Source organism: Parambassis ranga, chromosome 21, assembly GCF_900634625.1.
Source record: "Parambassis ranga chromosome 21, fParRan2.1, whole genome shotgun sequence".
NCBI lineage: Eukaryota > Metazoa > Chordata > Actinopteri > Ambassidae > Parambassis > Parambassis ranga.
The window spans coordinates 8,643,841-8,670,922 of NC_041041.1; the positions used below are offsets into that span (position 1 = coordinate 8,643,841).

A 27,082-nucleotide genomic window follows, 5' to 3' on the forward strand; every position below is an offset into this window, starting at 1 on the left:
CGTCTTGTGTGTGTTAAACTATGTCTCTTGCTCTCAAACAAGCTTTGTTTCCTCATTGCATTCTCCTCTCTGGTGACTCTTTCTCTTTTCGTTTTCTGATTCAAATTTGTCTCTTTTGCTATTTTTTTCTCATTGAGATTTATCTCCCCTTTTACTGCAAAAAATGCCCATCTTAAAAAATGTTACTTAAGGATTTATCAAGTTAAGAACAGAGAAATCCTTATGGACTCTTTTTTAGTATGACCTTCTGAACCAAGAAAGAGAAAAAAAGTCATAAATTATTCTTATGGTCCTGAAATATTTTTTAGGTGAAGAAGTGCGATTCCATTACACTTTGTACTTTTCTGCAGTTACACCTTTCAGTCAACAGTAAAAAAACCCCAAAATGTACGTATGCATATGCAGTATTTTTGTGAAGTTTTGTGTTTGAGTGAATCAAAAATTGAAATAAGTACAAATACTGTACGCAAAAAACAAAACACAAACAAAACAACAACAAAAAACAGATGCATGCTTTAAAATGACATACCATTTATTTAAGATGGACATTTTTTGGTTTGGTCTCCATTTTGTTTTGTTTTCCTTCTTCCCTCTCAGAGTCTCTCTCTCAGTCTGTGTGTCCAGATTTCCCTGCAGTTCTTCTCCTTGTGTCTGTCTTGTTTGTAGATGTAGGGGATGAGGAGGAGGCAGGCCCTCTCCGCCGCTTCCAAAATTCTCGGGAGAGGTGCAAGTTCCTCGCCCCCTCCATCTCAGTTTCCGTGCCCGAGGACGACCCCTACCACTCCGACGAGGAGTACTATGAGCACCCATTGTTCAGCCCAGAGTGGACGCACTCAGGCTCTCGCCCCACAGGGCAGGCCGTGGCCTTTAGACAGATCGAAGGTGAACCACGCATGGTTCCTCTTTGCCATTTCCCCTTCCTCCATCTCCTCTCTTTTTTTCTTCTCCTTCTGTGATTTGACCTCTTCCGTCCATCCCTCCCTCCTTTCGTCCCTCCGTCTCTCTCCGTCCGTCAGTTCGTCTCCTCGTCTTTTTGTCGGTCTCTGTGTGCGTTTGTGTGTCCTTGTGATTTATGTTCAATCAAAATCTGCCGATATATATTTATTTAACAGTTGCATTTCCTTTTTTCTTTTCTTTTGTTTTACCTGATGCCTTTCCTAACTGTCGTTGCCATGCCGTTAACTTCATACAAGTAGCTGTGACCTCTCTTAAATAAGACAGTGTTGTATTGTGAGTCACCCAGTGGACATTCTCATCGGTACGATTACATGGCCTTTGGCACAAAATTTAAGCTTTCATAAATGTGTTAAAAACACTGTGCATGTTCTCTATGCACAGAATTTCTCTATACCCATCATCTTGTGTTTTCCTCAAGACCACTCATTCCCTTTACCATGCTATACTGTGTTAGACCCACCACACCTCTCCATACCTACACTTACAGTCTCACTGTGGCAACAAGGAAGACTTTCAGCTCCAACACATACACCTACACAGTCAAACATCTGAGCCCTACGCAACCTGTAGCACTTGGGGTCATCAGTAATAAAGCACTTAAATCAATTTTGGAAAGACAAAGTCAATATCTATCTACATATTTTAACCCTTTTTCTTCTTTAGATTCCCTTTTGGTATCTTGTTAAAATTATCTTAATGCCTCTTCTAACTCTGCATAAATCAATAGGATTATACTAAGAGAAACTGAACAGAGCACTGAACAAAAGTGTTGCTACAGCAGAGTTTCAGGATATATAGTGTTGGTGTTTAGTTGTGTTCTTGTTTTCTTAAAATAACCTCAGTCAACAGCCACAGTAGGTTAGTGTTAGTTGCAAGCATGTTGTGTACAAAAGTTTTAGACAATATTTTCCAATATAATTCTCCATATTTTTTATATAGTAAATACACACTATTTACTATATACATTTAGATATTTACAAATATTAAATATCTGTAATAACAAGACAGAAAAAAATGCATGCATCACATAACAATACTCTGTACTTTATGTGTAATGTACTGTATCAATATGTGCGCACAGACAAACACTGTGTCTTTTCCCAGAGCTGAAAGTGTCCCATAAGTTGTGTTCTCACATAACCCAAGTCTGTGTTGCCTGTAGTCTTAATGTGTCCCCCCCCCTTTCACCCTGTTTTTGAGAAGAAGAGACCATGGAAGCTCTTACAGCTGAATACGAGGAGGAGGTGGAAGAGGAGGATGATGATGATGAGGAGGAGGAGGAGAGTGCAGAGGCAGCAGAGTCCGAGGCAGCTCTTGATGAGCAGCAGTGGAGTGGGGAAGAACCGGAACTGGACAGCCCCCAAGCTGAGCCCTTAGAGCAGGCAGAGGCCTTAGACGAGGCCCAGGATCTAGACCTGGAGCCATCCGAGGCAGCTAGTGTTGCTGCAGAAAGCTCTATGGACAGAGAGGAGGATGAAGCAGAGGGTGAGGAGAACCCTGAGACAGGTGTGTCCTGCCCTCTGCTCTCCCTGCATGCCCACTGTATAAGAATGCAAGATGTGTCAAAAGAAACCATAGCACAAGCAATATAATTCTAGTGGAATGGCAAATAATCCTCCCTGCGCTCTGCTGCGGCTGCAAGGCAACACAGGCTTGTTGGTGAAAAGAGCCACATTGGTTTAACTTAACCTGAGTTTGTTGTGTATTATCTTCGCTTGTCTTATTTTACTTGCTGTGGTTTTTGGGGCCGGCCGTTTCGTATTGGTATGATGGAGTGAAGTGATCGCTTTCCGTTTCACCAGCCACAAGCTTTCAGGTTTTTCATTGTTTTACTCATGGCTTGGTGCTGGTTTGAAAGTGCTTTAAACTTTTTTTGTAATCAGTAAACTTTCATCACTCATCTTATCATGATTCTGAGAACAGAGTGTGCAGGGGATTTTGTGTTGGCTGTCTCATGTTCAGTGTGGTAGTTGTCAGTAGCACCATTTCTCATCACACACAGCATCAGCAAAACCCTTTTTTTGTTTGGTTTGTTTTTTGGCACATATTACTGGTGACAGCGTATGGCATTTCCCTGTCATTCACTAGCAAGGTTATTCCTGTGCAAAAATATTTTAATGACATTCCAGAGTCATTAAGATTCCCTGATGTTAATTAGACTGTAGAACTGTAATGGACAAATTCAGTGAATATACAAAAATGACAGAAATGCTATTTCTTGTTAGAGCTGATGATTGCATTGCATGGACATACCTCCCATCCATTATAGCTTGTTTCCCATTAATCAGCCTCACAGTTCCTCATGCCGGTTTCCGTCACAAACCATCCCATGTTCTCATCCATCTGTGACTTGGTGGACCACATAATCCCGTCGTACTTCTCCGTTGATGGCCGTTTCATTGTGCTGTAAGTTTTCTGAGGAGAGCTTTGCCTGTTTCTGTGATAGCTTTCTCAGCCCCCGGCTTAATAAATATTTCATTACCAGCATGCTGAAACTGTATTTTTCTGTGGTGATCAAAACAGTCAACTTACAGATATCCTTTCAGCTTTGAAGATGGACACAGACAAGCAAGACAGTGGGTCCATGAGCCCAGACAGCATTGGATCGGAGAAACGCCCGGATGAATTTTTTGAGCCCCAGATGCAAGGGTTCTTTGCCGGTGAACGAGTTGTACCAGAAAGCCCCACCATGGATATGCCATCATTTGTACCTCCAGATGTTCAACACCAAGCCAAAGAATCACCCAGATCACACACACTTCAGCCTACATATGGTGAGCCAATCACAGTTTCAGAGAAACAACCATCAGTGGAGGTGGTGGAGTTCAGCAGCATTGGTGCACCCTCTGATTTCTCTTCAATGGGAGTCAAAGTTCAAGAAGGAGACTCGATGAAGGATGCAAGAGACAGATCTGGCATGTCAGCGTATTTTGAAACATCGACAATGGAGGTTGATGAGGGCCCCCACTGTAAGGGTGAGGGTTATTATGAACTGAGCAGAGCTGGTGAGAAGAAGATTACTGTTGAGACTCAGGAGATCAGTTACAGCACATTAGCTGAAGCTCAGGATAAACCTGAAAGTAAAAAACCTACTGCAGAAGATACAAGCAAGTTTACTGTTCCTGACAGGAGTAATGACTGCAGGCTTTCCCCAGGTAAACTCGCCTTAGAGCAGAGGAGTTACTCACTTAACATCACCATTGGGGCAATGGATCAGAGTGGCCAAGGCAGACCCAGGAACTTCTCCCCACTGGCCACAGATATCATGTCATATACTAGTGGAAGTCTAGATGAGTCAGCAGACTACCTTCCAGTTTCAACGCCTGCTGTGGATAAGCCACCATCTTTTCCTCCTCTGATCCTGGAGACTGCAGCTTCCATCACCTCAGATTCCTCATCGCCTCCTAAGACCACCAAACCACCTTCCAAACCCAGCCCTGAACCTGACTCTCCAGATTCACCTCAGCCCCCTAAGGGCACCTCAAAAAATGGCTCAGTGATGGCACAAGACTTGCCTGAGATGCTGGACCTTGCTGGTACCCGTTCTAGACTGGCATCAGAAAACGCTGAGCCAGAAATCATCCGGAGAAAATCGGTTCAAGGCGATAGTCCTACCTTCACCGATGACCCACTGGCGAGCCTTATTTCAGGGGAACTGAGTCCTGGTGCTAGAAAGAGTGATAGCGGGCTAGAAGAGATGGGCTATTGTGTGTTCAGTGAATATTCAGGTCCCATGCCATCCCCTGCAGATGTATTCAGCCCTACAGGCACTGCTGCCAAAGTCTTCACCCCATCTGTCCTGGAGGAGAAAGTGGCTGAGCAGGCAAGGAAACTAGCAGTCAGAGATACATCTGTGGAAGACAAGACCCAGCCAACAGGAGCTGCTGATGTTGTTGGAGAGATAGAAGACCAGAAGCAAGAAGAAAGAAAAGATTCTGTTGAAGAAAAAAGCATTGATAAGCAGACAGTTAAATCTGAAAGTGATACTTTACTTGCTCAGCCATGTGAGACCTTTGTGACGCCTACTGTTACTGTGACCCTAGAAGAAGGTGGGAGGTCACCGAGCGAGACCGAACGACAAGCCAGTGGTGAGGGCTCTGCATCAGAAACAGAGATTGCTGACTATGAGAGGCAGATCCGAAAGTTGGAAATGGAAGACAGGCCTCTCAGTTTGGAGGAGGAACGAGAACTGCAAGAGCTTCGAGAAAAAGTAAAGCTGGTCCACCAGGAAGCTTACGAGGAAGTGGATGCTGAAGATGTGTACCAGCTAACCGGTGTGGCAAAAGACAGAATTGCCAGGCCTGCGAAAACTTCACCCACTTCATCTGTTGAGAGCAACATTGATGATGACAAGTTGCTCTCTCCTGTGCTCTCACCTTCCAAACTTAAGCAAAGAGATATTTACGGTTCCCCTAAAAGAACAGCTTCACCTGTGTTAGGAATAAACAAAGAGGAAAAAGACGAGTCCGAGAGGAAAATGAAGGAAAAGCAGGAGAATCAAGCAGCTGAGAAGAAAATGAAAGAAGAGGAAGAGAGAAAAATAAGGGAAGAAGCAGAAAAGAAAGAAAAGGAAATGAAAGAGAGAGAAGAACATGAAAGAAGAGAGAAAGAAGAAGCAGAAAGGTTAATAAGAGAAGAACAAGAAAGGAAGGAGAAAGAGCAGGAGGAGAGAGAAAGATTGGAAAAAGAGAAGAAGGAGAGAGAAGAAAGGGAAAGATTAGAGAAGGAAAAAGAACAAGAAGAGAAAGAGGAGAGAGAAAGAAAAGAAAGAGAAGAAAGGGAGAGGAAAGAAAGAGAAGAAAGGGAACGGATGGAGCAAGAAGAAAGGGAAAGGAAAGAAAGAGAGGAAAAAGAAAGGATAGAACAAGAGTTGAAAGTGAAGGAAGAGCAAGAAAAGATAGAAAGGCAGCTGAAAGAGAAGGAAGAGCGTGAGAAAGCAGAGATGGAGACAAAGGTTGCAGACAAACTTGAAGTGGAAGACAAGCAACCAGAGGAAATGTTAGTCATAGAGTCTCCTGAGAAAGAAGCCAAACAACTAAAAGATGGAGAGGAAGACCTGCTGAAGAAAGCAGAGCTGACAAAGCAAATACCAGAGGCTCATGCTGCCATTGAATCAGTGGTGACAGTCGAAGACGATTTTATTACTGTGGTTCAGACCATCGACGAAGCTGATGAACCAGGGCACAGCGTTCGTTTCTCAGCCCCACCTGAGGCTGAAGGAGTTTGTGTCACTGCCCATGAAGAAGCTGAGGAGGAGGAGGAAGAGGAGGAGTCTGTGGAGCTGGCCCAGGAGGCTGACATGGAGGCTGCTAGCCTTGAAGAGGTGAGTGATGTGCCTGAAACACCAGCCTCTCCTCCAAAGATGGTGGCTAAGACTATAGAAACTGAAGGACCAACAGAAAGCTACGATAGAGATGAAACCACAATGGACGACTCCATCCTGGACAGCTCCTGGATGGACACACAAGGTGAGATCTTTTTGTTTCATAGTGTGCCTTTTTTTCCCAGTCACACTATAATACACAAACTAAATATTGTTTTATACATTTGTTTTGCCTCCCTGCAGATGATGATAAGAGCATGGTAACAGAGCAGATTGAGCCTTTACCCAAGGTGCCTAGTCCAGTCAAAAAGCCTGCGGTGGTCCAAAAAAAGCAGACACAACAACGGAAGACAGAAAAACAGGAAAAGCCTGTTAAACCTAAGACCAAGGGAGGACGGCCGAAAGGCAGAATTTCCACACCAGAACGGAAACCTGTCCGCAAGGAACCTGTCTACATCCCCAGAGAGGAGGTCAAAAAGAAAAAAGGTTCCTGTGACCTACTATTACATTTCACCATTACAATATTCAGAATAAAACAACTAAGAATCTGTAAAGAAAGGGGAGTTTTTAATCCTCTTGCCCTCTGTATTTTAATGTTGGCTGTGTAATTTTTGCATCTCTTTGCTTTTGTCAATTTCTATGGTTCCTCCGATAAATGCAGCTGTAATTAGGAAGACTGAGCTTACCAAGAAATTCGAGACTCAGACTCAGTCCCCATCCAAGAGAACTGTCATGAAACCAGCAGTCCGCCAGGCCCGTCCCACTCAGCACCACTCCTGCCCCAGAAGGAGAGTCACAGGTGAAACATTATACATCGGTCTGTCATGCTGTTGGTGCAGGAGTCACACAACCATTCATTTTGTATTTATTGGTTGTTTTGTTTTGTGTTTTTTTTTTTTGTGTGTGTCAATGTCTATTTTTACACAATAAAAATTTGCTTTCTTATCATCGTTTCATTTGATTCATGTATGTTTTTGTTTGTTGTGTGCTTATTTTGCCCATTGTCAGTCCAAGTTTTGTCTCTGAAAGAGTGACTTAATGCTGGCTAATATATTTGTTTGAAAAAGACTGTTGTGCATTGTCAGAAAAAAAGGTTTTCAGCCACTATTATGTTGCTTTTTAAATGCATCAATGTATATTGTATTCATCTCATCTTTCTGATCTCATTGTGTTTTGTAGATTTTTCACATGAATATTAATAATCCTTCATTTCATCATCCCGCATATTTTAAAGCTTTCTTTTTCCAGCGAGTGTTTTGGTCTGAACAACCTTTAAACCTCACCGACCTCTCCAGCCTTTTTAAGAAATACATATCCACTCAAGCTTTTTCTAACCTATGGTTGCCTAGCAACTGGAAAGCCGTGGTTTTGTTCTATGGCCATATTAAGACTCCGTAATGCTGCTCTGTCCCAGAGGCAGCATTCTCTTCATTTTCCCCTGACGGACTGAATACTGTGTCAGTGATGATGAAAGCTCACTATATATTGCTGCATTGCCCCAGTTAGATTATTTTCCAGCGTTGCCTTACATAATACAAAATCCTCCATTCTGTGTGATATCTTGCCAAATCTTTGCAGCACAAAGCTCTCAGGGAGGCAGCACCCTGCTCCCATAGAATATGTGATTTGTCATATAGCTTACCACGCCAGATGTGGGAAAAGTTGGATGCCCTTACTTTGAAATTTTTGTACTGAGAGCTGCACATCCTCATGAGAATGTAAATGTGATTATAATCCCTCTAAGTAGGACATTTTCGGGCTCCACTTCTTCTCCTTCAACGTATGGAGGTTGCGTATTCTGCCTGAGTATTTTGATTTCCATCAAATTCTGTTTCTGTCTCTGTCCCTCAGAGGCGCTAGTAGACAGTCGCCAGCCTCTCAGTGTGGCCAGACAGTCTCGCGACAGAGTGTTGGTGAGTATACACAAACCTATTCAAAGTGCACAGAGCAAATTTCAAGTAGATCTACTGTCTGTTTTAAAAGTTTACCACTTACTATCAGTATGGAACTGCAAATACAAAACTTGCCATGCAACAGAAACATTAATTAGTCCAGAATTCATATTGCATACATGTCAAACCTCCTTATGTCTGTATAAGCATTAATCCCTGCATGAAAAACATTGTTCAATGCATGTTTTCCTTTTTATTTTATAAAAAAAAATGTTCTTTTAATGTTTCCTATGGTTGCCATGCTTAATGGGTTTTATAAAAGTAGTCAAGACAGACCCTTTTGAAGTGTTTATTTAACTGTGTGGGTGTTGAATCACCCTGTGACATTTCTCCTGCGGCTCTGGTCGTGACTCCATTTTACTCCTCCACCATGGTAATGACAGTTATTGTGTCTAAAATAACACAGTTTCTGCATTTCTTAAATGTCATGTCATTACAGTATACTGTAAGTGTGTCCTCCAATACACCTATTACTGTGCAGTACAACTTGTTACTGCTTCATGAGCACAGTATTCATCACATTCTTAATTAGGATTTTTTTTTCATTTCTTACTAATGAAATGGCCGTGCATGAATGGCTACAAGATCTGACATATTAGGTTACTGAAGATCTTGTACACAGTGCATGTTAAATCACTTTGTTTTGTCATCATGTTGTGTATTTTGGTGCCATGCTACTCATCCACTGGGTCTCATCGTTATACCATCTCAGTGCCATGCCCCTCTTACCAAGATCCCCACCTCCATATCCAGACTGGCAGTATCATTAGGCAGACCTCGTCCATCCTCAACAGAACCTCAGGCCTCACCTGATTTACAGAGACTTTTAGCTGAGGTAGGTGCACGGTAGGATCACAGTGTAGCTGGAAAGTTTAAAATGTGAGGGAATGGTTTTAAAGGGCTGTGTTAAATCACATAACCACCTGAATCACAGGCTAATGTTTTCATTGCATGTTGTCCAACAGGACAGTGGATCAAGGAGCCCAGAGAAAAGGTCTTCTGTTCCGCGGCACACCTCCATCCTGAATCGACGTGGGTACCATGACCAAGAAGAGAGTTCTACCTCTATCACTAGCTCTGGGTCCACAGCTCCACGCAGACCCACATGTAGGCTGAAGCTCCTCTATTTAACTCAATAAAAATATCAGTATTTAGATGGTCGAAAACCAACACCAAATTCTTCAGTAAGAGATAGAATAACACTGATTTCTTCCTTCCTGCAGCATTCCGCACTGAAATGAGGGCAGAACATAGGACAGGACGAGCCCCTAGCATGACAGGTAGGACTTTTTTTAAAACCTCTAGCATTGTAGTGCAGAAAAAAAACGATAACGGGGCAAATGTACTAGCAAGTACACCGGTACCCATACATGTACTGTACTCCCCACCAGTTACAGAATCGATGCGCTCCCGTTCAGCTCGCAGTGGCCACTCTACCCCCCGCACCCCGGGTTCCACAGCCATCACCCCAGGATCACCTCCCAGCTACTCATCGTCTTCAAGGACCCCCGGAACCCCACGTTCCCTCAGTTTGATTTCCCAGGAGAGGAAGGTCGCGGTGCTTCGCACCCCGCCCAAGTCGCCCGCAACTACGCCCAAGCAGCTCCGCATCATCAGCGAGCCACTTCCTGACTACAAGAACGTGAAGTCCAAGATCGGCTCCACTGAGAATATCAAGTATCAGCCTAAAGGAGGACAGGTAACACTCTTTCCTCACACTTTCCACCCTCAAACATGAAACTTCTGTCAAAATGCTTGCATATTTCTTTCACCTCTGCATCATTCACCTATTGCTTATCATGTAGTTCTGTTTTTCTTATGCCTGTTATAGATTTTCTGTAGGTCCAAATACGTTTTAACCTGCATACATAATGCAGTGTCACTTTGTGATTACCCAAACTTGCCTATACCTCGGATTCTCCCCTTGAATGTTCAAGCAACAGTGTTGATGTAGGGAAAAAGACATAATACTTTCCTGTCATAATATGCAAAGATAAAAACCAAATAATACTTATAATGCAGTAAGGCCAGACATATTGCAGATTGTGTTGCAACCTGTCCAACATCTTCTGATGTCAGTTCCTTCTGCCTTGTTAAGTTTATTTTCAGTAGACCCTCTTTCCTATCCGTGTCACTACTCAAAATCTGGTAGTCCCTTTGATACCCCTGCCCACTTGGACCTTCAATCACCCTGAGAACCCAGCAGAGTAGTTTGCACCTTTTTTTTTCTAACTTAAACACTAAACATAGATACCGGTACATAACCTACGTTTGTCAACAGTGTCACCACAGTTGTAGATAATTTTGGCGCAAAACAAATATTAACACAAAACTATAGGTTCCGCATTTTAATAGAACTTTGTTGATGAAGACAAATAAGAAAGACTAAAATAGGCATCTCACAATTGTTATTTGCACCCAGCACTGCAGTTCTAGTGTTTTCAGTTTTCTCTGCTTTCAGTACTTTGTTGGACAGGCAGTATGGTTGAGTACTCCACTGCCTCTATACTCTATGTCAAACTGTATTGCAGGCAGTGGTTTGCAGGAAATGAGCTTACGCACATGATTACATGCTTTCTATCCTGAGTGAAGTGGTAAAGAGGCATGTCATGTAGGAAAAAGAAATACATATTTATCTTAAATTTGTAAACCACACTTACGTTAGGTGGTAGGAAAGTTGGCTCGATTAGCTCTATGGATGATGGATGAATACAGTAAGTGTGTATTTTTGTAGTGCAGCTAGCTGCAGATTATCTGCCGCCTGAGGCTTTCAAAAAGAAGCTTTGACATTGTTTGAATAAAGCATCTAAATTAGATGTCTTACTCCTAAAAATATTTCCAGATTTGATCAAACTGAAAAGTGACATTACATCTCACTGAGTGAGTGTTGGAACTGTGAGTAGTGTTTGTCCCCTAAGTTTCCTCCCGGCTCTGGACATGAGAATTTCAGTCCAACCAAAATAAATCTGCATTTCAGATCGTGTTCTCTGTTCCTGCACAGAATCTGCAATAACTGGATGTCTGGGAGTATATATAGCCCACATTTTGACAAACATCTTGTTCCAGCATGAGTCGGAAACACAAAGGCAGTGCTGCAGCAAGAAGCAGAGTGGTGAAAACAGCAGTGTGTCTGTAGTCATCAGCTCTTACAAGCCTGCACTGATGACCTGATTAGGAATCTGAGCGTTTGGCTGGCATCTTTATGACTTGCCAGGTCTCCGAGCTGCTCTGTTCAGTCAGCCACAAAATAGGGAGGGATCATGTTCCAAAGGCTAGCCTGTCATCTGCAGGAGAGACAGGCTGACTGGAGTTTGCGTGTGTGTTTTGTCTGTGCACGGAAGCATGCCGGGTGATCCTAGACAAGCACTCACATTGTTACGTTTCCTGAATTGACTAGAGGATGAGGGGAGGAAAAAAATAATACAGCGAAGCAGAAAAAAAAAGGCTAAGGGATGCAGAAATATAACCTCGTTGACAAAGAAAAGTGATAACACCCTCCGCCTAGAATAGAGGAGTAAGCAGCACACACAGGGAACACCTTCCCTCCCCTACAATGCTGAGTGGCCCGACGGCACTGGTTACAGGTCCTCCTCCTCATCTTCCACTTCAAAACATAATGACCAAGTACAGACAGTCACTTTCAGAGATGCACCCCAGAGTCAAGACCACATATAAATTCCCCCTTAAGTAAGATTGTTGGTGTGTGGTTTGTGTGTGCCACCAGTTGATGACATTAGCTGCCGTCTTTTAGACACAAACTGGGGATGGCAGTTTTTATCTGAACTCGGGGTGACTGTCCCGGCAGAGTGGTTGGCCTGACACAAAGTTAAAATTTAATCCTGCCTCTTAAGGCACTGGTTTTTACGCTCTGGCGATGGAATGACTGAAAAGGTTTAAAGGCAGATGTACATTTTGGGAGCCTCAGTGAGAAGTGTCTAGACAAACACTTTGCCTAAATGTTCCTATTTCTGTGGATTTAATAAAAGCACCTCAGAGAGAGATGAATTATTACTGAGGACAAAAATATAAATATGCGACATATATAAATGATTCACTTTTTATACACCATTACAGACAGTTTGGCATAAAATACAGTACTCCCAAACATAAAGGAGAGGAAGCTCTGTAGTAACCAGGGTATTATTTATGGAATGAAGCATTGCTATTGAGGTTTTTTACATTTTATTAGCACTTTGAGCACCACAAGCTTCCATTATGTTGGAGAGAAGGCAAAAGTCCCTATGGACTATAACTTTAAAACTCAGCAACTCACATCAACACAATCCAGATAGATAATTAGTGCTGCAGGCCAGAAATATAACTATTTTGGGACAAATTATCCATTAAGTGGTCTTCTCCTCCAACTGTGGGTCTTTATAAAACACTTTGCAGATGATCATTATTACAAAGTTTTGATTAGAATTTTTAAACCTTCCTTAAAAAAGCGAATCAGCATGTTTCTGTTTTCACACAGACAAACATGAAAGTAAGCTTCCCTCTCCCAAACCTTTGTAGTTCCCAGCAGTACCAAGGTCCAAGTGGTGCCACTATAAGCAGTTTTTGTAGTGAGGCTCCCTCTGTTAGTAGCAGGCCTTCACCCAGTCACTGACCTGTCCATCGATTGTCCTCATAGAAGCAAAAGGATCACAATTTGCCAACAGAGGCCAAACGCAGGGCCGCTTTGATCTGGAAGTCAGTGCTGCGCTTCATCACTGTTACTCTGCGTTTGTCGGCGGCACACAGTGTGACCTGGAACCAAGACCTGCTGGTACACCTCATCCCTAATTAATTATGCCACAGTGTTTATTTTTTATAGACCCTGGAAAAGAGTGTGCTACTGGAATAATTACATTTATATATGTGTGCTTTTACTCAATTAATATGTTGATGCCTTTAAAATGGCTGCTAATGAATAATTTAATTTGCATTTAAATAAGGCTTTAATGAAGTAAAAGTACACCTAACACTGAATGAAATCATTTAATCTAGCAGTTATTAATTCTGGAGCCACTGTGGCCAAGCATGTCAGACCTCATTCTCCTCTTTTGTGGGTTAAATTTTGTCAGAGTTCTAAAGTAATTTTTAAAGTGATCTTCAAGCAATCATTGATGCTGAAGCAGATGCAGTATAAGTAGTAGTCATTTAGCCTTTCTTCTTTTTCTTTTAATGGTTATAAATATTTCTAAATGATTAGAATTGACATTCATTTTATCAGATGATTACATCAGCATTTTGAAACATCGGGAGTCTATTGGAAATTGATTAAAATGTGCAAATGCCAATATTTGTTCTCGGGATGCAATGCTAAAGATTTGTAGCGAATGAATGCTTGATGAGGCCCCCCAAAAAACTGTTTTCACATTTACAGGAGATAAACAGTGCTGTTGCTCAGGCTAATGCTTCATACTATATTGTACAGTACAATGTCATCAATAGCTTTTAGATAGTGGAGGAGACACTACAGAGGAACCATTGTGTTGTATAGTAATAACCTAGCATATATTGCAGTACAAGTTTAGTATATATTTTGTAGTAGTCTAGTAATATATAGTGATAAGCCGTGTAAAAGCACCATATATTTCTTTCTCCATAGATCCATATTTTAAACAAGAAGCGGGACTTCAGTCAGTCACTGACAAAATGCAGCTCCAAGGAGAATCTGAAGCACTCTCCTCATGGAGCCAATGTATGTATCCTGAAGTCTTTACCCTCCTCCACAGAGGAGATGTTCAGAGGCCATGTTTGATTCTAGTGTGTCCCCCCCTCCCCCCAAGTCCAGTTACATGACCTGCAGCAAGTTGTTAGATATACTGTAGCTTAATTGCTAGAATTGTAGCACTCTACTGTGTTTTATCCTATTTTCTCATTGTAGCTTTATTCATACCTTAGTCTATGTATCTGGCATACCTCACACACAGTTTGTTTTAGGCGTTTGATCTTGTCTAACTCCCAGCTTTCAGAGCAGTGCCCTGAGCTTCCTGAAAATAACTCACCTGTCAGTGGCACAGAGGTGGCCTGATAGTTATAGAGAGACAGATTCAGCCAGATGACCACAGTCTGCAAGGCTTATCTGACAAGGGAGGAAGAGCTTTCACAAGGATTTTTTTTTCTACAGAAATCCTTGACAGCATTTATTTTGTTTTAGTCCTAGCTGTATTGCATTAGATTAAGGCTTAGACATGGTACTTAGGTCTGTGCACAGTTTTTATTTGGTTAGCCAGTGCTATAGCCGCAGTCTTAAGGCAACATGAGAGCAGATGGGTCACTTGTTTTACTGAAGGTGTATTGGCATCATTAGTGTTGCTCAAAAATGTCAAATTATCATTTCAAGTTGAACGTGGGAGTCATCTGCTCTTGTTTATTTATTGTGCTGCTTTGTGGTCAGGTTGTTGTTGAAAGAAACAAATGCTGAAATCATATTTTCAGTACATAGCGATTATATAACATCATAATTTAATATAACAAAGAGTGTTTTTATTTCAATTTTCTAACATTTTCATGAGCAAGATCTCTTTCTGGCCCTCCTGTTGAAATATTATCAGAGAGACATCGGGATAAGCAGATATCAGCAAATTAAATATCAGCTCTTTATCAATAAGATGAAGTTATCGGCAGATAGGTTGATACTGACTGTGATTATTCACTGTTTTCAGTGCACACATCAAAAATGGCTTCACATTCTGACCTGATTGTCTTATGTGTATCTGTTTTAAAGTATATATTCAGTGCAGTATATGTCTTCTTTCCTATCTTGTGTAATTCCCATTGCTTTCCCTGTGCTGCTAGGTGAATTGTGTTTATTTTTACTGCTTGCTTTGTACTGTACCAACTCTGCTGTGTCTGCATCTCGATCCTGCTTTCTCTCCTTGCAGCTATTCCCCCTCACTCACATATTTTCCTTGCATACTGAGCTAATGAAGCTTGCGTTTACTTTTATCCGGAGGTTTAACAGTGGAACTGCAGGAACACAAAAGAAATTTGCTCTGTTGTTATTAAGATTTCCTGAATGATTAACTTCTAGTTTAATAAGCTCAAAATAATTTCAGTGTAGTCTTGAAACCTGATTTGCGCCATGATCTTCAATTATTTTGGAGAGATTAGACAGAGATGTTTCGAATTTCCCTCAGGATCAATAAATAAAGTATCTATCTATCTATTAGACATCTTAGGCTTAGGCAGTGTTGATGTCATGCATTTTGGTTCAACAAAACTCATGCTGTGAGGCGTGCAGAGAGAGTGTGAGAATCTGTGTTTCCTGTTAGCTTAGAGTGATTGTGTCCATTGAATGATGGGTGTGTAGGGCAGCAGGTCATTAGTGCCAAACAGACTCAGCTGCCAAGCACAGTTACACTACACACTGTTGAAGAGACTTGCCAGAAAAGCCCAAGCTTTTTTCCCCACCTCATTCCTCACCTCCACCCCGCAGGTTCTCATCCCAAGTGTTAAGCTGGACTATAGCCATGTTCAGTCTAGGTGTGGGTCCTTGGACAGGCGGGGCTACTCAGCAGGAGGTGGAAACGTGAGTCTTGTGCCGCAAACCCATTCTCTCACTGTGACTTTAGTGTTGTGTTGTTTTCCAGTGTCATCACTTCCCTCTCCACCTTGCTCTACAGTTTATGTTTTAACTCATTCACACAGCAGTGGTTCTCATCAATTCATTCTCCAGTAGTGGTTTGTGTCTTGCGAGGAATTTGGATTCTAAAGGCTAAAGGCTTAGCAGCAAGGAAGAGCTACACTATTGCACAGGCGCAGTTCCATTTTGCACAAGAAAGGGTTCTCTTTGGTAATTTGGTGACTCACTGTGCCCCACAGTTTGCCACATAATGCAAAGTGTCACTAATCCAGCAGTGCATTATAATTTTCTATCATGATTAAGCACATTTTGCCACCACCTCCGAGCAGGTCAACAGCACATTGCAGGAGGCCTATGTGCTGTTATAATAATTACTTTGGTGCACTTCTAAGGGTTCAAGAAGTCCCACAAACACATTTTATTCACATCTTTCATTTGTGTTCCCCTTTAAATATATAATAATGTCAATGCATAGAAGATAGATAGATGACGCACTTCATAATCCTGATTACAGACATCTGACGGCAGCAGATATAATGTGTGCTCCCTCTGCAGTTTCTGATTTAATAGATGCACATTGTCAATGCATGTTACACAATACTAACAAGCAAACATTTTTGAAACTTGAACTCCATTGTGCACTGTTGTCTGCACTTTGTTGTGCAATAGATACATGATAAAGAGTTTTCAGATGAATTCTGAGTCTGTCATATGCACTTCTGTTTGTGTAATGAGACGACATTCTGCACTGAAGTTTAAAGGATTATTATAGAAATCAGGCACATATTTTGACACCTACAAGCATCAACAACAAGATAAATATATTTTATCGATCCACATCAAGTGACATATGGCACATACCGTAGGCAGAGTAGTCACTATAAATCACAGCTACACAAGTGACAGTTCTTGCAGCTTACTATAGCGAGCACATGGCAACACTGAGGGCACCGGTGAAAAGGCAAGGCCAAATTAAAGACTTTATATGAACGTAAAGTAGAAGGCACTCAACACGATAAACAGTTTCCTATAAAAATGATGATGTCAAATTCCTCCCTCGCTCCTCTTGGCCAAATAAAATGTGTTTATATTAAAGCCAAATTAACAGCTAAAATTACAAACGTAAGGCTTCAAAACAATAGTAATAGGTGACACAATGGAGCCTACTTGCATTAGGCTGCATTATACAGTCTACAATGCACTCAAATGAGCCCACTGATATTTTTTTTAAGAGAAGTGGCCTTCACTCTCCACTCCATTACCAAATTGAGCCTTACAGTTATTAAATTGGGAGATTACATCAGCTTGCGTCAGGGCACAAAAGAAGCAATTTGATTACCCGTGATTGTTAAGAGCCTTTAATACACAGCAGGAAAACTACACTATATGGTTTATAACCTTTTTATTTTTAAACTCCAAGTGGCAAATACAGTCTCTGATGGTGTGAAATGAACTGCAGAAGCATCAAATTTTGTTATGTAGTCCTGCAGTGTGAATACATTGTTAAATATTATTTGTAACACCTGTTTGCACTATAGCCCTATAAGTTAAAAGAAAATAACCAAATGTAGTGTCTAATACTCCTGGCGGGTTGTATCATACTGCAGCCTGATGCTCACCACGCTGACACAAAGCACACCTCATGTTTATCCTCATGCTGTATATCTTTGGCAAGTGTTATGCATGTGTAAAGGACTCTTTATCGATCCAAAGCAACTTCCTAGTAGATGCACAGGCTTAAAAGTGCATTTTGTGCTCATAGTATTGTGCTTTATTTTTGTGTGTGTGTGTGTGTAACTTACAGTCGTCGTCCACCATTGTCTTCCTGACGTTTTTAATCTCAGGCCCCACAAGAGAGAAGAAAATAAAGAACACCAAATCATAGGTTACAAAAGACACATCAAGTAAATCTGTGACTTGGCAAAGTGAGTGCTAACCGCAGGCGTGTGCCAGTGATTCCTCGGAGGATGTGGTGTATCTCTTTTTTTATGTTCATTGTGCTGTTTCTAAAGCTTTACAGCTCCTCTCTGTTTGCTGTCTCATCAGCTCAGTCCTTACTGTGGATTTTTCTCAGACCCACAGGGTGTGTCATATAACAGCATATCTCCTCTCTGCCTGTGGCCACTATCAGCTGTCTTTACTGTCATTCACTTCTCGTTGTTATGGTTTATATGACACTGCATTTTCAAGACAGCATAACAGACCATAAGCAATGTAATACTTGTGTTATATGTCTTTCACCTTATTTCACTCTCGTCCTCTGTGTTAGAGATCCCTGTGCTTGAATGTAGAAAGTTGTTTTTGTCATTGTCCCTTAAATGACAGGCGTAGGCACAGATACGTGGCAGATTAGATATGCTCTATTCCTCTTTAGGATTTAGAAAAGGGAAGATACATTTTGGATCATTTTATTCTGACCTCCAAGTTATGACCTCTGTCTTCCTCTGCCTTTACTTCTTCCAGGTGCAAATACAGAACAAGAAAATCGACTTGAGCCATGTGACCTCCAAGTGTGGTTCTCTTGACAACATCCATCATCGGCCAGGTACAGAGGCTAACTTCAGGGGTTAAGGTTTCTGGTGCATTCCCTTACCTTGCAGTATGACTTTTTTTGTGTGGGTGGATGTAAAGTACTTCTTAGCACTGCTTAGATGCACTTGAGCATCTATATTTTATGTACTGCTGAGTTCAGAATGATGTTGCACCAGACAGCCTCAAGGTGTGAAGGGCTACAGCTAATGCAGGCAGCGTGAAGGGCAGTATTCCAATGTGATTTGTACCTTGATAAAATGAGGATTTTGAATTTCATAATTAGCTTATTCACAAATAAGGAATATCCTTAGATGTCATTGATCACTCATGTTAATTCCAGGTGTAACTGACACTAAGAAGCCCAACAGGTGACTTGTCGTTGTGTGTGTATGTGTCATTCACTGAAGTCTCTGTAAATAATACATGTATTTGGCATTTTGTTAAACCTGAAGTAACACGTCAATCACATACAGCTCCTGCACTGATCTGCATCATGGAGAGCTGAGAAAGCAACAACAGTGTAAGCGAGCCATAGACTGCATTTGGACTGACAGCTCGATAGATCTGTCCACAGGCGGCCGAATGTAGGAGGTGTTTTGGTTCCTGGCAACGTTGTTGCATTTTGTGTCTTTCTACCTTGAGTGTGTTTATGTGTGTGTGTGCGTGTGTGTGGGGAACAGGATGTTTATGAACTGGGTAGATTCAAACCTGGAGAGGGATACACTTTCAATTTTGTTTTTGTTTTTCATTCAAATCTCAGCTAAAATTACTTTTACAGCTCTGCCTACCAGCACTGATCCCAGTCTGAGAGAGCATGTCAGCTCTGTATGGGATCAAACCCTGCTGTGGTAGAAATGAAAACTTACAATAAGAAGTGATTCACAGATCAGATTCGATGATATATTGAATAACAGCTACATACTGTCATGGAGCCACCATTGCCTCAAAAAAATTCCACACCTGTGCTGTATTTGGCAGTGCCCTCCTGTGTATCAGCCATGTAAAAGCCTTATTTACTACCACTTTATTTGTCCAAACTGTCCCTTTTAGTCATTACTCTTATAGGGATAGAGGACCTGATACATTAGTCCAGCTATTTACCCTATCAGGTGGCCCTGCAGCTCCACCTGCTGGTGTTATCATATCATGTTTACATTTAACTGCCTTTTATTCACTTAGATCTTGCTGATATAGACAGATATGTGGTAACTGGTGTAGTATTCAGCATTCTCCTCTCATTATCTTTCTCAAAAGAAAACAAACAAAAAAAAACACACAGGATTCATAAAGCATGTTGATGAGGTTTAATTTATGACACTTCTTCTCTTTCTCCTCCAGGGGGTGGTAATGTACGTATAGAGAGTGTGAAGTTGGACTTCAAAGACAAAGCCCAAGCCAAGGTGGGTTCCCTGGAAAATGCTCACCACATTCCTGGTGGAGGCCACGTCATGGTGAGTGTCAGCTCCACACTCCACAATCCGTGATTAAAAGGAAAACAACGTTTTTGAAAGATTGTCCTACTACATAGTTTAAAATAATAAACTGGGAATTATAAAATAGGAATAATAGCTTATACAAGTCATGTACTGAAGATTACAAAGGCAGCCTCATGTTTTCAGGACAGGAGAAAGTGGAGCTTTAAAATATGTGTACATAGCATGATAAACTGTAGACAGTTTTCATAAAACTAAAGCAATCTTCCAAAAACTTGTTGTATTCCTTTATCTTCTCATGACAGTAGCAGTACAGGTATAGTATACATCAGTCAATACATAATGTAGACACAACCTGAGCTGTTTTCAGTCAAGCAGGTGTCACCTAACAGTGCATAAGACATGCTGCATGTTGTATAACCCATGCATATTGTTGCTCTGGTGTGGTATTGTACACCATGTTTGTGTTGTTGTTAAAGGGCTGCCTCCCCCTGTCCTTATCCATAATCCATAATGTGTCATCTAATGTTTCACTTCATGCCATAACAACCAGGAAGCTTAGAATGGCATACATATGATGCACAAAATGTGCCTAAAGTGACGTCTGAATTTCATCATCCTATGACATCACATACTATTTGCTGTTGTTCTAAAGCCGACGCACAAATACATTAATAAATATTTTGATATCTATATCTATATCTATATGATGATATAAAAAATTGTTTTCCTTCCCACCCATCCATTTCTCACGTCGCCTGCCTTTTAACAGATTGAGAGCCACAGGGTGTCATTCCGCGACCACGCCAAGGCCCGAGTGGATCACGGCGCTGAGATCATCGTCCAGTCTCCGGGCCTGTCCGGCTTGGTGTCTCCTCATCGCCATCGGGACAGCCACCTATCATCCTCCGGCAGCCTCAACATGATGGAGTCGCCACAGTTAGCGACCCTGGCTGAGGATGTGACTGCAGCTCTGGCCAAGCAGGGGTTGTGAACACTGGATCTGAGGATTGCTGCTCTGCACCCCAGATGTCCTCCCATCCTTTCAAAACTTTTCTGCCCTCTCCTGCCACCCCAAGGCTGACTGGTTACCGCTCAGCCTCGAAACATCTTTACTTCACTACAACTCTTAAGTAGAGACTCAAGTTAGGAGCTACTGTACTCTTTATCATGTTTCCTGTCTATTTTAAACCCAAACATATGCTATTTCTGAATCATTTAGTTGAATTCCCTCTTTTTTGAATGATGTTGCGTAGAATAGTTCAGTTTAAGCACTGGTCCTAAAATGAATAGTGGGGACCAAGTATTGGCTTGACTGGTCATGGATCAGTGTTTTGAAGCAGCTACAGTCTTTTTTCTACTTCAGATAAGACGTAATGTGACCAGTACACCACGCCGCACGTGTTCCTCTCGCTCAGTAAACGTGCATGGACGCCAGACCCCTAACACAACAACCATCCTTACTGCGAGTCATTCCTGTCATCCAATATATTAATATATTTAACAAATATATATAGAAACATGTATAAAATACAAGTTCTTCGACATCTACATGTCCTCAAAACATTTGAAAAGGAGGCAACAATATGGCTATAAAATATAACTAAAATTGCATTTATGCAAGAACTAGGTTATGACAAGCATGTGTGGATTCAAATATTAAAAAGAGACTATTTTGTAATTAAAAAAAAAGGATTTTAGTAAGTTATTTCCTCAGTTATTGAATAAAACAAGTTCATGTTTTGTAGTTAATAGTTGTTTACAGTGTTATGCTTGGTGACGGTGTGTCAGACAGCTGATGTGGTGTTGCTAAGGAATGCATCCCAGTCCTGTCAAAGAGCATCATACACTTGTACCTGCTCAGCAGTTCAATATAGTCGCTTGTTTATACATCGGAACAGTATTAATCAGTGGAGGTCGTTCCACAAACATCCACAAACCACTTCACTCCGTCTTCACAGCTGCAGCTAATCAGCTCAGACAGCACAGACACTTCTCCACTAACACACACTGACGTCGCACTCATCGGGACCGTTTGTCTGAGGCTACTGATATTTAGCAGACGATGCAGCTACTCTGGAATCTGTGTGCGTGTGTATGTGTGCGTGTGTGTGTGTGTGGTGCAGATCCTGTGCCGTTCTAACGGTGGCTTCTACCATATCAGGATGGAAGGAGAAATTGGGAGAGAAAATATTTTGAAAAAGACACTTACTGATGAAAAATAACTCGGCCGATTGGACTCGGTGAACTACTGTTATATCTGTTCGGAAACAAAGTGTTTGGGTGATCTAGTTTCTTTTTTTTTCTGACACCATTTGTGGTATGCCCTGCCTAATTACTGCCTTCACCTGCAGCTGTTTGTTTGCTTCTGTGTTTTTTCTGCATTCCCCATCTCTGTGTGCCCCTCCTCCCCCTCCTCTTCCTCCTCCCTCACCCCCAGATCTTCCACCCTACAGCAACTGTAAATGTATTTAAAAGGTCAAGTAGATGTACGCAGTTTTTCTCTTGTTGATATGACACCAGTTACAATAATTAATGACAATAAAATGGGTAAAAATTGATGTAGCGGCAATGGGTTTTTATTCCCCCCCAAACAAAGGAGTTCCATAATTTGGAGGAAAAAAAACACTTTTGCTGTTTTTGAGTTGTTTGCTAAGCTAAGCTAATCAGGCAGCAATGAGATGTTTTTAGTTTCATCAATGCTTTTTCAAAATGCCATTCTCAGCCAAACAGAGAGTCAAAAATAGAGAAATAAAATGGGAGTGTGAAAAGTTTATTGTGAAACAGCAGAGGATACAATAAGTTAAGACTCAGGGATGGGTCGGGTGAGGATTGGATTCATTTTGATGGCCAGTCCTGGGCCAAACCAGTCACTTCACTGGCAGCTAGAGAGCCAGGCAGACCGAAAGTGGGAGGGGGTGGTCATCATTATCCCGCCTTCCTCTCCATCACTGTTCTTCTGTGATGACAAAACCCCCAGATTTGAGAGTATGTGGGGGAGACTTGAGTGAAGATGAGGAAAGAAAAAAACCTCGTGAGAAATCGTATCAGCTTCCCGAACAGCAACAGCAGGAGCAGGAGGAAGAGGAGGAGGAGGAGCACCAGTTGGACAAAAGAGAAAAAAAAACGTAGAACAAAACAAAAAGAAGGGTTCAGGAAATGACATCTCATAGTCCTTTGTTCCCCCTGCTTCCACAGATGGTACAGGAAACAGTGAGTGGATGTCGCGACACCATGGGGTCTGCACATATACAATGCTCGCCACCACAGTGGCAGGGTCCTTACACAGACATGATGTGCTTGACAAAGGCTGGAGACCCGGGTGGCAGAGAGAAAGAAGAGAAGAGAGGAAAACTGAGTGAGTAGGGAAAAAAAATGACTGAACTGTACAAATTTGTGTGAATAAGTGACTATATAATCCCGTAACTTTGGTAGCCAGGAAATAAATATATTATTAAATAATCTAAATTGTAGTGAAAGGTATCTTAACCAAGTAGGTCTGATACCTTAACCTACATTTTTGTAAGTTAAGTAAAATAGAATTTGTGGCTCACCCTCGTAGTTGACACAGCCGTTCTCATCCTCCTGTCCGGCCATGAGAGCGTCAATCTCAGCCTCATTCATCTTCTCTCCTGTAGGAGGCAGCAGAGGACATCCCATATTAAAAACTGACAGCGCGCACACGCGCACACACACACCAAAAAATACATCTTCATTTCAGCCTTACTCACCCAGTGTTGACAGGACAATACGCAGCTCAGCACCCATCACTGTGCCATTGCCCTCCTTGTCAAAGACGCGCAGACCCTCAACGTAGTCCTCGAATCCGGCCTTGTTTGGGCTGTTGATGATGGTCTGGAGCATGGGCAGGAAGGCCTCGAACTCTACTCTCTTGTTGGCCATGTCTGGAAGAAAGAAGACAGAAATTACATTTTTATTCTATATCATACTCCGCCCCAGAAGCCTTTTGTTTTTAAGCAATAACACAAAACCTACTCTACCATACATCCCCACAGGAATCAACAAAACAAAACGATTCAGTGACAGAAGTGAATACTCACCCTCAGTAGAAGGATTTCCCAGCAGTTTGGTCACCTCCTTGTTGGTGGGGTTCTGTCCCAGAGCGCGCATGATGTCGGCGATCTGGTTGTAAGCCACCTTGTTGTCACCCACTCTGTCGAACAGACCGAAGGCCTCCCTGTAGTCTGTTCAGAGGAAGGAGAATTGAGACTATTGTCACTTTAATGAGCCAGTGTTTTCATTCTGCAGTTCAGTTTTAGAATAACACAAGTAAACAGCCTGATACTTTTATTATATTCTATGAGTGAGTTCAAACTATTTAGCTTTGACAGTAAGTCATCTCTTACTGTGTGTTGTGTTCATTTATTCTGATCATTAGATTAATAGACATAAAGTAAAATTACACCAGCAGTTCCATGGAAAACTACCAGGTGTGGTTTTGAAGTATTTTACGTTTAATTGCATTATCATAATTTAGTAGGTGCACAACACAACTGCTGTCATTTTTCAAGAGCTTAAACTCTGGTATGAAGGTGTACACTGCAGCTGTTGTACTCCTGCCAGCAGGTGGAGACAGCCTCTCTACTAACTGACAAGAAAAACATAACAAGTGCAAGACATCCAAAAAGGCTGTGGTATTATTGGCCCAATAGACTCCTGCGGAGCCTCGTCACTCCCTCGCTCTATTTCCATTTCAGCTGTCTCCTTCTCTCTCTCTCTCTCTGCAGCACTATAGGCTCTTTTAAAAGACCACCTTGGAATTGATAAACATAGCTGAGAATATGAGCCCCTCCATTTAAAGGCAAGGCTCTCTGTGGCAGAGCTGAGTAAAAGTAGCGAATGCTGACTGCAGTGTAACAAGCAGCTGGTCAGACTACAGGTCTGCTGCTGTGGTGCACGAACCAGGAAAGCACACAGGTGTCTTTTCCTGGCAGATACTGCGCTATCACCTCACTGCTGTGGCCATTACAAACTGCTAGTAAACTGAAGTTAACATAAGAACACATGATTGAATAGTTTTGTGACATCTCTTTCTGCTGTGGTGATTCAGATTGCTTTCTAACCTGACACCAGCTATTTGTTTAATCTGATCTGAGTTTGTTTGGAATAAATGTGCTCACTTCATGTGCATAATTTGTATGCAAAATATTGCACTACTTTTATTTTAAACAATGAGTTTAGCCAAACAAAAAGTTTTAAATTGAGATTTCTTCTATAGTGATGCACATTGTTACCAACACACATGCTCCAAAAAAGACGCTTCTTTGTGTGGAACGTTTATAAGTCTAGTTAATGTTGTCTGCAGACATTTTAGTGACATTTAGCCATAGTCAGATTTCACAAGGCATTTGATATCCTCAGGGACTGTCAAAACACAAAACTGACTGAGGAGACCATCTGTCTCAAACACTCTTGAGGCATGTTGGCAACTTTATTTCACAGTTTAGCATTACAGCTAATGTTCATGTTCGTCAGATTAGCTCTGAGTAATTGTAGGTTTTCTAAATTTACCTGACAGCAGGTCAAGAGAGCATTAGGATAAAGGTGATTTGAGTTTTATGGACTGTGTTTGATCATGTGATTGCAAACGTAGGAAGAGTTTACGTACCTTCAATCTGGTCTGCGCCAAACTCCACCTACAAGCCAATAAATACAAAGCAGCTTCATCAGTATACAGACGCAGATGATGTCTTTATTCAAAGCACCAATTAATCCAAACTTTATTCATCTAGATTACTCAGTCCCATCTAACCTGACATTAACCTTGTCTCTTTGCCAAAATTAGCTTCACATGGTGACACCTTGTCTATGGAGGTCCATCTTTAGCTGCATTAACATGTCCACATTTGGTGTCACTCTGCATTGCCATCACACATTAGTCACTGCTCTAGTAGTCCAATCCAGAGAGCCCAGGGTGTGGTCTAAGCCATGGTGAGCTATCCATGGTTCTAGTCATTCTCCTCAGTCCTCAGAACAGCTTTGGTGGTCCCTCAGACCTGCAGCTGCTGCTACTATCTCACTGTAGACAGAGCATCTGTCATATTCTGAGTCTGACCTGTATATAAGCTGACTTCTGAGCTATAAGCTGACAATCATCTAATATTTATTATAAAATATAATAAAGCCCCCACTATACTCGTAGTTCTGGCATGCAGCTCTGTGCGCAAAAAACATGATCCCATCTCCTGAGCAGCCACCACGCTCTCTCTCTCTCTCTCTCCATCCCTCCACAAGCATGATCACATCATACCCTCACGGTCATCGTACCTTGACGGCGGACAGGTCAACAGCGGGAGCCGCAGGAGCAGGGGCAGGCTCGGGTGCCGGTGCCGGTGCGGGTGCAGGTGCAGGTTCGGCCTTCTTGGCGGGAGCCTTAGGATCCTTCTTGGGTGCCATTTTTCAAGTGATAGTAAAACTACTTTGGCCCTGTTTGCACGGACAAATCCCGGTTTGGGTGACACACAAGGAGTGTAACACAGATTGGAGAGAACTCGGAGCAAGAAATCACCGTTGGGGCGTATATATATGAGGCTATTTTCCTCTTGACCCCCGTAAACGCTGCCCCCATGTTAGGATTGGATAGTTGATGGGAGGGGTGTGTGTTAGTGTGTGAGTGAGGTGGGTCTCTCTGAACATGGAATATAGGGTTGCGGGCCAAAAAAAGTGTTTATTTATGACATATAGCTATAATCAAAAACGAAAACACTGAGACTGGTGTGAAAGGTTACCAGGGGATGTAATGGTTCCGGCGCAGTTCCACTTTTACGCACGGTGTTGCGCTTCATTACGCACCGCCAAGACGCATATGGATATGGGGCTATTTTAAAATTGCTAGATGCTTTCAACTACTAGAACAACTTCTAGAATCTATAGTATTTATATGTAGAAAAAAATTAAACCTATGGCCCCAATCCTTTGGGAAACCGCTAAATGGCGCACTGAGAGGGTTAGAGGGCATAAACGAGGAACAAGTTCAATGTGTTACATAATATGTTACGCGCTCTAGTACACATCAGTAACGAATGTTTCAGTGAGTAATTACCCTGAAAATGAGTGAAGTTTATTTCCCAGTTAAAATAAAAAAAATATCCCCGCCTCTATAGTCAGTTTAGTCAGATTGCTCAGTTTTGACTGTAACTGATGAACTTTAAGTGGCTTCATCTGTGCAGCCACATATTTTGCAGATTTTGTCATTTATTTGAACCATAGCACAGAGCTTGTGCTGACTTTTCAATAAAAACTGTATAAAATGATCCTGTATGAATGTAATCATGGGGCCATGAGAACATTG

At 41.8% G+C, this 27,082-nt stretch overlaps 2 protein-coding genes across 8 annotated transcripts in view; one reads left to right on the forward strand and one right to left on the reverse strand.

Moving 5' to 3' along the window:
• map2 (microtubule-associated protein 2) overlaps positions 1–22,204 on the forward strand; it is a 64,942-nt gene extending 42,738 nt beyond the window's left edge. The window contains exons 7-20 of one of the 7 annotated variants that reach the window (XM_028393355.1): positions 667–882; positions 3,504–6,425; positions 6,524–6,766; positions 6,942–7,079; positions 8,132–8,193; positions 8,945–9,067; positions 9,198–9,339; positions 9,456–9,512; positions 9,624–9,931; positions 13,826–13,918; positions 15,659–15,751; positions 18,269–18,350; positions 19,676–19,788; positions 20,543–22,204. In XM_028393355.1, coding sequence (XP_028249156.1) covers positions 667–882; positions 3,504–6,425; positions 6,524–6,766; positions 6,942–7,079; positions 8,132–8,193; positions 8,945–9,067; positions 9,198–9,339; positions 9,456–9,512; positions 9,624–9,931; positions 13,826–13,918; positions 15,659–15,751; positions 18,269–18,350; positions 19,676–19,788; positions 20,543–20,764 — 4,814 coding nt within the window. In that variant the 3' untranslated portion in view covers positions 20,765–22,204. Of the gene's footprint in view, positions 1–666; positions 883–1,940; positions 2,464–3,503; positions 6,426–6,523; positions 6,767–6,941; positions 7,080–8,131; positions 8,194–8,944; positions 9,068–9,197; positions 9,340–9,455; positions 9,513–9,623; positions 9,932–13,825; positions 13,919–15,658; positions 15,752–18,268; positions 18,351–19,675; positions 19,789–20,542 lie in introns of those variants that run through there. The other 6 variants (XM_028393356.1, XM_028393361.1, XM_028393357.1 and 3 more) reach the window with 6 other exon arrangements.
• Positions 22,205–22,522: 318 nt separating this feature from the next.
• On the reverse strand, positions 22,523–26,296 carry myl1 (myosin, light chain 1, alkali; skeletal, fast). Its single transcript, XM_028393609.1, has 6 exons — positions 26,059–26,296; positions 25,400–25,427; positions 23,832–23,975; positions 23,502–23,675; positions 23,325–23,402; positions 22,523–23,080 (listed from the first exon to the last, which is right to left on the reverse strand). The coding sequence occupies exons 1-6, from the start codon at positions 26,185–26,187 to the stop codon at positions 23,052–23,054; spliced, it is 582 nt and encodes a 193-aa protein (XP_028249410.1). The 5' UTR covers positions 26,188–26,296; the 3' UTR covers positions 22,523–23,051.
• Positions 26,297–27,082: the final 786 nt, after the last annotated feature.